The 10,698-nt window shown below is 44.0% G+C and overlaps 1 protein-coding gene across 1 annotated transcript; it reads left to right on the forward strand.

The window, feature by feature from the left end:
* Positions 1–787: 787 nt before the first annotated feature.
* Positions 788–6,230, forward strand: LOC123395639 (probable prefoldin subunit 3). Its single transcript, XM_045090665.1, has 6 exons — positions 788–1,051; positions 2,625–2,682; positions 4,864–4,935; positions 5,518–5,637; positions 5,719–5,820; positions 5,896–6,230. The coding sequence occupies exons 1-6, from the start codon at positions 891–893 to the stop codon at positions 5,968–5,970; spliced, it is 588 nt and encodes a 195-aa protein (XP_044946600.1). The 5' UTR covers positions 788–890; the 3' UTR covers positions 5,971–6,230.
* Positions 6,231–10,698: the final 4,468 nt, after the last annotated feature.

Consider the following 10,698-nt stretch of genomic DNA (forward strand, 5'->3'; position numbering starts at 1 on the left):
GCGTCCAAAAAACAACAACAGAAAATAAAACTCACGGTCGGCTACTCGGCTATAGTGTTGGGCTGGCCCGATAGCCGTCCGCTGCACGAGATTCCGGCACACGGCCCTGGCATTTCCTATTTGGCGCCGCATGCACTAATTAAGGTGCATTTTTGTTAACTGACGTTCGTCAATGGGCCGGTCCATTTAGCTGCCGGTTGATGATTTTTTTGAAAAAATTGTGAATTTGTTGAAATATTGAAGATTTTTTTAATTTCAACGAATTATTATTAGGATTATTGAACTTTTCTCTGAAAATCGATGAACTTTTTCTAAAATATTGAAATTCTATGAACTTTTTTGAATATCGATGATTTTTTTTAAAAATTGATGACCATCTTTTTGAAAATGGATGATTTTTATCAAAATTGATGAACTTTCTTAAGATTTATGAACTTTAAAAAAATACATGAAGTTTTTTGAATATATCTGAACTTTTTTCAAATTTAATGAACTTTTTCCAAATTGGATGAATTTTGTTTTAAATTTTAATTTCAGTGAACTTTTTTTCAAATTGATTAAATGTTTTCAAAATTGATGAACCTGTTTTGAAGATATGATTTTTTTTCAAATGGATGGTCCTGTTTCCTTAAATCTGTAAACCTTTTTTGATTTCACATTGTTAATAGAAAAAAACTGGGCAGCACGCTAGGTGGCCAGCCCATGGCAGCGACGCTGCAGGCGCCAGATCGTTAACGGGCGCCTGCAGCGCTGCATAGGAGCTCCCGGGCGGGTGGCTAGCCAGCTTCTCCTCATTTGGGCCTGGCTTGGGCACATTCTCCTCCTCCTCCTCTCTTCGGCTGGGCCTTCTCTCCTCGTCTCCTCTCTCTCTCTCTCTCTCTCTCTCTCTCATGGCGGCGGCCACTTCCTCGTCGGCGGTGGCGGTATCTACGCCGCAGGGAGTGGCGGAGCGGCGGGGGATCCCGGCGGCTTCCTTCGTCGAGGATGTCGAGACCTACCTCCGACAGGCTGGGCTCGAGGTCAACTCCGCACTCGCCTTCCTCCAAGAAAGGTAATCGCTGCTCCGCCCCGCCCCCTCCCCTACACCCTACCTTCGTCCCCGTGCGTTCATCCCGAAGAACCTGTCATCTTTGGCGTTCTCGCGGTGCTCCGGGGCCCTGGTCCAGCTGCTGCCGCTGCAACAGGGAAGCTGGATCCTTCGGCTGCTTCTCGCGATGTGCCCTCCACCTGTTTGGTAGATTCGGGAGCTGGGTGGCTGGCCATTGATCCAGGAATCGTCTCAGACGTGGGACGTTTCGCGCTGATCTCGAGGTCCTAGGCGTCCTTACCATGTATCTTTGATCTATCTCCGCAAGCTCCTCAACACGTTAGATCCTTGTAGGGGGCCGGTGCTGCTCCCACCACTTGTTTGGTTGCCAGACCAGCTCACAGATTGCAGTGGTCGTTGGAGGAATCAACCGCTTGCTGTAGGGTTTTGCGACTGGTGCTTTGCTTATGTGGCTCCTGCTTGGATTGGTCCTCTGTGAGTTTTCCGTCTCTATTGCCTACTTGTGGATGAGCATCTTAGATTGTTAGTCCAAGCTCTACACATCGTTGCACCTGTAATTCATTGCGACTGCAAAGAGGCAAATCCTGCCATAAGCTGTGCAGGTCATTGCGACTGCAAAGAGGCAAATCCTGCCATAAGCTGCCATAAGGGGGAAACCCTTTTTTGTCAATACTCCCGCTTTGTATTACAAAGCAACCAACCCCGATACAACCGACGATAGGTGCTGTGGTGGAAACAGCACAGTCACACCCAAAAGAAACGAGAGAGAAAATACTAAAGGAACAAATGCCGACAACGGCGGGTCAACAAAAACGGAGAAGCCTCGCGACTGCTGCGCCCACCGAAGATCTCCCACCAAGCTCCTATACTCCGAAGCGCCGGTACCAATCAACACCTTCAAGAAGGGACATGACGATGACGATGCTGTTGCCAAGGGTTTCCCTCGGTACTCGGCGAGGAGAAGGAAAGGGTAGCCCCCGATGCCTTCTAGGAAGGTCCGACGGCACCCTCAGGCGCCACCGCGTCGGTGTCGGCCAGGCCGGCAGGGATTTCTCCTGATCCCAACCTTCACCTCAGGCGCGCCGGAGCCCGCCACCATGCCGACCACCACCCCGCACCAACACGCTTCCCACGCCGTCTCACTGAAGCTAATACGCGAGGCCTGAAGGAGAGAGACGTACCCATGCTGGAAACCAGGAGCAGCAGCACCGTAGACACGCGGAAGGGACCGACCTCCACCACCGTAGACATGCAGGAGGGACCGACTTCCATTATATTTGAAAACATGCCATTCCATATGGATGATCTGTTGTTCCTTTGTGGTTTATATTATGTGGTCTCTAGTGTTTGTTTTGAAAAGTATGTATGTTTTTGCCTTCAGCGTTCACTTCTAGTTGGTAGGCAAGCTGCCACTGATTTTGCGCGTCACAGTTTCATATTTGTCCCAGTAAAAGCAATTTGATATAATTTCTCCAGCAAGCTTTGGAAAAAATCTTGTTTGCCTCTATATGTGTACATTTACACTTTTACTTGGTTATGCTTGGGAGAAATGTAACCTGTCTTTTATTTTTTTAAGGTTGCAGCAGTACAAAATGGTGGAGATGAAACTTTTAGCACAACAAAGAGAACTTCAGGTGCTCATACTTTTTCTTCTTAGATTTATAGAGGCAAGCTAAGATCAAATATGATTTACATTTCATTATTAATAAACATGGCATTGCCTAACATTACCACTGATCTTTTGAGTGGAAGTATTCTTATATCTACTACTTTGACGATGGTCTTTGTGCTTCTGAATTATAATTTGGGTGTTCCACAGTACAATTATTCTCTAGTTAATGCAGATAAAAGATTGAGAATTAATACTGTAAAAGATCTCAAAGCTTACATGGAATCAACTCTTGATCATTGATCTAACTTATGTAAGAAGCACTATGCTAACTTCTATTAGCAGTTACTAGCAAACATGCCCGTGCATTACAATGGGAAAAAAATAATATATCATATGAACCTAGTGTAATAAACATGGCTCGAGACCCCTTCCAAATAGGTACATGCTCTTTGTTTGAACATAGTGTCTCACATGGGTCGTCGCTTATCCTCCTTCCCGTCCTGCCAACGTGGTTGTGGATGTACACCTGATGACAATACGTTCAAACGTGGTAAATCTTAAGACGATGGGCTCGGCTATTGAACGACACACATGTTATTAAATTGTGCTAGCGCAGGGGAATACTTATTAAAACTTTAAAATTAATCTCGTTGAGCTAGACATCAGTGCTGCCGCGAGCTACTCCTGCAACCAATGTGGGATACACACAATCATCCTATTATTTCAGGTTGCGCCAATACCAGTTCCTTCGAATGAAGTATGCTTTCTCCATGAGTGTCCCGAGACTTAGCCACCCTCGTTTATCTTCGAAAATTCTGATCTTGCAATCTGACCGAAACTGGCATGCGCCTTTATTTTCAACTCTTGATGAGCCGCCCATCCATGCTTTTAGCGCCACATTCATGCAGCGTGCATGTTTTTTTCATTGACGTTCAAGGAGAGCGGTCTTAGGAAAAAAACACAGATTAGCTAATCACCGCGTCAGTTTATTTCAATCGCGACCAATATTTTTAGAATATCTTATTTTTGTTAGACGCACAGTCGTGACTAATATTTCTTAGTACGTTTTTTGTACGACAGTTTTGGCGACTAATATTTCTGAGTACACTTTTTATATGATAGTTTTGATCACACCGTCCATGAATTAATCAAAGTGCGGTGCCAGAACCATTAGATTGAGTATGTACAGAAATTCCTCCATCCTTTTTTAGCAGCCCAAAGCTGCTAGCTCAAAAGTACATGATTGATTTTCTCGCTAGAGAACAAATGTACCCAACTTGTATTAAGATTATGAGATCTGTACATCTATATTTATAGCACCAACTGCACTTAGTTAAATAGGACTAGGACTTCTATTCAACTTGTTTTCGTAACAAATGTGTCCACTTTGGATTATTTCTCATGACAATATATCGGTTTGTGAAACACCCAGGCTTATTCTAAAAAAAGCCCAGGCTTTGTTAGTAGAAACGATCAAATAGAATAAGTTCCTTCCTATAGGCAAGAAACATGAGTTGGATGAGTTGCTTAGCAGGCCAATGCTCTTTCGAATCAACCAGGGCTCCCATGCCAGTTTAAGCAATTTATTTTTCCTGACGAAAGCGAACTACAGGTGCGCTACATACGGACTTGCTTACTCCCTCCGGTCCTTTTTACTCCACGTATTAGATTTCGGTCAAGTCAAACTTTGCAAAGTTTGACCAAATTTATATTAAAAAATATCAATTTCTACAATAGCAAATATATATATTATGAAACTACATTTCGTAAAAATTCTAACAATATTGATTTGGCATGGTGAACGTTGATAATTTTTTCTATAAGTTTGGTCAAAGTAGAGATACTTTGACTTCCGACAAAACTTATATGCAGACTAAAAAGGACCGGAGGGAGTACCTGAGAAGTCAGGGGCTTTTTGGCAAAAGCGTGTGAACCGTTTTTTCACTTAATTTATGGACTGCGGGTTGATTATAGGAAAAGTCAGTTTGTTTCAGCAAAACACGCATGATGAATCGTTTTTTCCTGCCACTTTAATATGGACTGTGGGTTGATTACCAGTAAAGTCAGAGGGTTTTCTGTAAAAGTGCATGACGGACGGGCAGGAACACTAATCCCTTTGTTAGTAAAAAATAAGGTATAGATCAGTGATACATGCTAGTTTTAGCATACATAAACTTAAATTAGCCAACTGTTCTTATTACAGGCGAAAATTCCTGATATAGAGAAGTGCTTGGATATTGTTGCGACGTTGAAAGCTAAAAAAGCTTTGGGTGAGGTTTGTATAATTTCCTGAACTTCATTCCTTTTTCAGTTTTTACTTTCTACTCCCTCCGTACCATAATATATGACGTTTTAGCAGTTCAATTTGAGCTGCTAAAGCGTCATATTTTATGGTACAGAGGTAGTATTTCTGTGCATACGATTTTTACCTTTTGTCCAGCTTAGTGATTTAAATTAATGTATATTTCTTACTTCAAATACCATGAACCATGATTTTACCGTTGAAGGTTGTAGGTACAGCACCTTATTACTTAATCCGTAAAATGTCAAGTTTGACCTTTTGCATGTTTCTTAACAATTGCTGCTAGTTCAATATGGTAGGTTGTTATTCATTTTTACCTGTTTCAGTTATCACCAAATTGTGGAATACAGATCGTGACTATACTTTTTTGTAGCCCATTTTGTTATTATTCATTCACTAGTTGCTAGCATCAGCTACAGACATCTTTCGTGAATGAAACAGTTCAAACTTGGTAATGCCTTGAAACTGTAACCATGCTGAACGCTTGTTCTGGATGGAATCATTCAAGTGAAGTTAAGTAGTTAACTATCCGTGTCTTGCATATATTTAATGCAGGCACTCATATCCGATTTTGAATTATCTGAGGGAATCTATTCGCGTGCTAAAATCGAGGACTCTGACTCGGTGTGCCTATGGTTGGGTGCAAACGTGATGCTGGAATACTCCTGCGACGAGGTTATTTTTGGCAGACCAAGCATTGACATATTCCTGCGCTTTGATTTTTAGTTGTCCTCTTAATTTCTGGGAGTTTTGCAGGCCAATGAGCTCCTGAAAAGTAACTTGGATAATGCAAGGGCCAGTTTAGAAGTCCTTGTTGGTGACCTTCATTTCTTGAGGGACCAACAAACAATAACCCAGGTAAAATGGCCATGACTAATTTGACTTCCCACCATCATCTCAAGCTCAGTATTGCTAAACTCATTTTTTTGTCAGGTTACGATTGCTCGGATATTTAACTGGGACGTGCACCAGCGGAGAAGCAAACAGCCTGCTATGAAAGGAACATGATCATCATAAGGTGTGCGCAGCCAATGAAATCGGGTTATTTTTGTACTTCTTGCCGCCTTTAGCGATTTAGTCTATCGTCATAGTATGTGTGCCCTTTGCTGGTGATGGTGCCTTGGCCGCGTGACAGAAATGTATCAATCGCATTCAGTTTTATGGTGTTGGAACTCTAGACCTTGTGGTGTAGAAGATGACGTTCGCTTCTGTTTTGGGCTACATGTATTTGTTTAGCGCTTGATTGAAACAAAATTTACAGATCGTTATTGTCCATCACCTTCTTTTCTGGCATGCTCACTGGATTTCAATCCTCTCAAAGATGAGCTGCTCCAGGGTCGGTTCACAAAGTATCCTGTTGCAATGTTTACTGCATTTCTGCGGAGTGGTTACGGTTAGGTGTGAATCGGTGCCAAATGTTCATATCAGATGTTACTACTCAATATTCTCTTCGATCAATACTACTTGTCGCTCACCTAGTACAACCTCGAAACTGATCCATATTACTTGGTACAACCTCGTAACCGATCCATATTACCATCGCCGTCTTCGAGCTTCCAGCTCCACCATGAAAAAAAGATGTAGCAAAAATCCTCGACGGACGGACGTAGCAAAAACTAGAACGGTTGCAACAAAATAGATCGCTAGATCGCCGCCGTCACTGGACGCAACTCAACTGTGAATGAACGTAGCAAAAAAACCATAAGTTGTAGCAAAAAGCAACGACGGTTTCAACAAAAAAAAAACATCATTGTCGTCTTCGAGCTTGCAGCTCCGCCATAAAAATAGATGTAGCAAAAAACACAACGGTCGCAACATAAAAAGGTCGCCACCATCACGGGACGCAGCTCATCCATGATTGAATGTAGCAAAAATTGAAACGCAGCTCATCCGTGATTGAATGTAGCAAAAATTAAAACGGTTGTAGCAAAATAAATCACCGGTTATAGCAAATGTCGACACCGGCTGTAGCTACCCGCGACGAGGTTGCAACTTCTGGCACCAATACTCCCACCATCCTGGGGCCATTGGCGTCGCCGTTGCAGCTCACCGGGCAGTGGCCGCTGCAGGTCGCCGTGTTCGCGCTCGCAAGCACATGTCGCCCCATCGCTGGAGGAGCTCGTCACAGGCCCCGATGGCACGGTCGCGCGCGAGTCATCGCAGGATCTTCAGCTCGCTGGCAACGGGGAGCCGCAACGGGCGTGCAACTTCAGCTCATCGGTGATGAGCGGTTGGGTGGGAAAAGAAGATCGGCAGGAAGAAGGAGCGGCTGGGTGGAAGCCAGCGATGCGGTGAGGGGCTACTAGACGTAGCTTGACGAACATGTGCATCGCAAGGAGTAGTTGCGCGTCGCATGATTCGGATCGATCCCGTGGCTTGCGTGAGTCCGGCACAGCGTTTGGCCCGCGCGTCGGATGCAAACACTTTCCTTTTTTTCTTATGATACATGTCGCTCATTTAGTATAACTACTTTCTTTGTTCTTAAATATATATTTTAAAAAATTCCACTATAATCTACATAAAGAGCAAAATAAATGAATCTACATTTTTTTTCGAGAGTACGTCAATGGCGTACCATATTTTTATAGAAATATGTCTATATACATCCGTATATATATTTAGGAACTTATATTAAAAAAACCTTAAAATTAAAAACGAAGGAAGTAAAAAATCAAATGATTACTAAATGAGCGACAACTAGTAGTAGTATGGATTTGAGGTAGCATTACTCTCTGTTGTCTTTTGAGGGCCCCCTATTATTCTGCTTTTTAATCAAGAGGCCATTTATTAGCGGACGCAGCGTTTTGGTGCCCGAGCTCAGCTGCTCCCCAAATCCCTGGCGTTGATTGTCGTCTGGGGATTCACAAAACTCAGTCTGACACGCCTGCGTTGATGCATAGGAAAAGCGATATACCGTTTGTGTACGCATGGAACAGTGCATCTAAAGCGGGCCCAAACCGTATGGGTGGACGGCCGTCCGCGCGCGGTTCAGGTTGGTCCGTGGACCAGAACGTTTCTGTTTTGGCTGAGCCGTGGAACAGGACTACCTCGGTGGTTCTCAAAACTAACCGCCGCCACGGTTAGCTATCCACCATCCCCCACTGTCGTGGAATGCTACCGGCGATGGGAGATGCTGGCCTGGAGTTCTTAACGTCGTCGCCAGGTATGGGAACCCTGTCCTACTAGGAGATTTATCAGTTTTTCCTACTCTAGTCAACGGTGGAGCCGCCTAACCGACGATAGATGATTTACAGTTTTACACACAACGATGGACGAAAGGTGCGGTCTGAAGCCATTGTAAGGCACCTGCTATTTACTGTTTTGTTGAATGGTGGTCTGTCTGACGTACGACGCCTTGAAATTAGCTGCCATGCTTTCTGTAATTTCGACTAGCTGAACAAACGGGATGAAGATGATCGTTCATGTGGTATGTCCAGAATGCGAACAGGTAGACCTTGGTAAGAAGCTTATACTCGACTAGCTGTTTTATTTACGGCGTAATTGGTCCCATAATGCAGAATTTTAGAAACGAACATATAGATGCTGGTGAAAATTATTGGAAAGTGGCGAGTGTCAAGGAGGGGTGTGTGTGTGTAGTAAGTAAAACAGTGAAGTCTGAGCTCAAAGTGCACAAGTAAAAGCAAAGAAGAGAAAATCTGATTGTGAGTAGTGTCACTCAGATTTTTGTATTTTCTGGCACACCATTCATACTGAATTTGACTTTCATGTTTCCCACTGTGTGTTTCAAATTTTTATTTGGTATTTTGTATAGACTGCAGGCACATGGTTTGTGAGCACTGAAACCATTTGAATATATTTCTTGAGAAATGTTAGCATGGTCTCATCTGAAATTCCACCACCATTCCTGCTAGTCAGCATTTCATTCTGGCCCCTTGTTTCCTTCTGTTCAAACTTGTCACTGACAATGATTATCTGTTTTGCAAGTAGGGGAAGCCAGAGGCAAAGAATAGCAGGTCTTGTCATAGCGAGTGCCCTGCCTTGATACGACTACTACGGGTGGCTGGCAATAACTGGTATACATGATAGAGCACCGTGAGAAGCACAACCATTCCATGTCTCTGATGGGTGAGAAGGTGCATTGGCCATTGAACAAGCACATAAACGTTTACATGAAAGATCTAATAAAGCAGTTGAGGGAAAATAATGTAAACCTTGGAAAGGTATACAACATTGTTGGGAGTTTCTTTGGCTCGGTCGAGAAGGTGTCGTTTACCAAGAGGACCCTAAGAAACATACTCTCTCCGTCCCTAAATATAAGACCTTTTAAAGATTCCATTATAAACTACATACGGATGTATGTAGTCATATTTTAAAATGTAGATTCACTCATTTTACACCGTATCTAGTCTATAGTGAAATCTCTAAAAGGTCTTATATTTAGGAAGGGAGGGAGTATGTGGTAAGATAATCCGTGAACAAGCTGATGATGATGTGAGGAAGACGTTGGAAGTGTTTGAGGACACTGTTGCAGGTGACACGGAATTTACGTACCAAGTTATCACTGATAGTGATAGCAGGGTAAAAGAATTTGATGTGGACAAATGGAAGCAGTAGAATGCACTAACGGACATGAGCCTTGAAGTTTTGGACATGAGCCTGAAAATGTGTAACCGAAAGGACTTGGTTTGGCGTCTTTGATTGTCTCCTCCGATGACCTGGTGTTGCGTCGCTCGCTGTGTGCTTTGTGTGCACCGTGTATATTTCACTTACCAGGATGACTACAGAGCGTGGATGTTAACCATACGCTGCGGCTGTTCTTCAGTTTGTTTGAGGGGCATGGCATTCAAAAATTAAATCTTCTGACTGAGTAAATGACATCCGTGAGGAGCTCGTCGCCCAGTCTTTAAAGTGACGAAGACCATTTGAAACCCTGAACCACATCCTCATTCGACGGGGAGGTTTGCCGCAGGGTAAAAAAAATCGTTCTCATTCGATCGTTTTTCGTCGTCAGGCTTCCTGGCCGTTCGAGCTTAGCAGTCCCTGACGCGTTGACGACGGTCGCGTCTACGACGTGGAGCTGCACTGAGTCAATGGCCTGCCGGAGGGAGCAGCACGGGACATTAACTGAGCCGTAGCGGGATCAGCTGTTCCGCTTCTGGCTAACGACTGCCGTCTCAATTAATGCATCCACGAGCTGACTACTTCGCCTACAATACGCCTGCTATACTCGACACAAATACAACGTCCGGCACACATCCTCATGCTGGCGAGCGGTGCTGATTTCGGGATCAGCTGAGCCCGGGCTCAGAAATGAATATCCGTTTATTAGCCTGCTTCCTTTCGGCCACAGCTACTAGTTTCAAGACTCCCTTTGACACGAAAGAAGAACATGACATGAAACACATCTTCTGAAACGGCGGTCGGTCGGTCGGTCACGGCTGCCAGCCCGCCCTGATCAATTTCTCAGGAGGCAGAAAGCTCCACCCTCGTTTCATCTGAGACCGATCTTGAAAACAATGGCCCAACTTCATTCTCGCTGTTAAGAACCCGCCCCTATGACGGTCATTGTCGACAAATAAAGTCAAGGAGGAGGCCGCTCTTTGGTCCATTGCCGGGGCCAAACTTTCGAGTATTTCATGCCGCGAGAGTATTTTTTTCTTCTCTCATGCCTAAAATCTTTTCCTTGATAATGAAAATGACAAATCTTTTTGCCTCGGGACCGGAGTTGAAACTTCAGGTTTTGCTTAACCAAATGAGTTGAAATTCCCCAAGCAT

Source organism: Hordeum vulgare, chromosome 5H, assembly GCF_904849725.1.
Source record: "Hordeum vulgare subsp. vulgare chromosome 5H, MorexV3_pseudomolecules_assembly, whole genome shotgun sequence".
NCBI classification, from domain to species: domain Eukaryota; kingdom Viridiplantae; phylum Streptophyta; class Magnoliopsida; order Poales; family Poaceae; genus Hordeum; species Hordeum vulgare.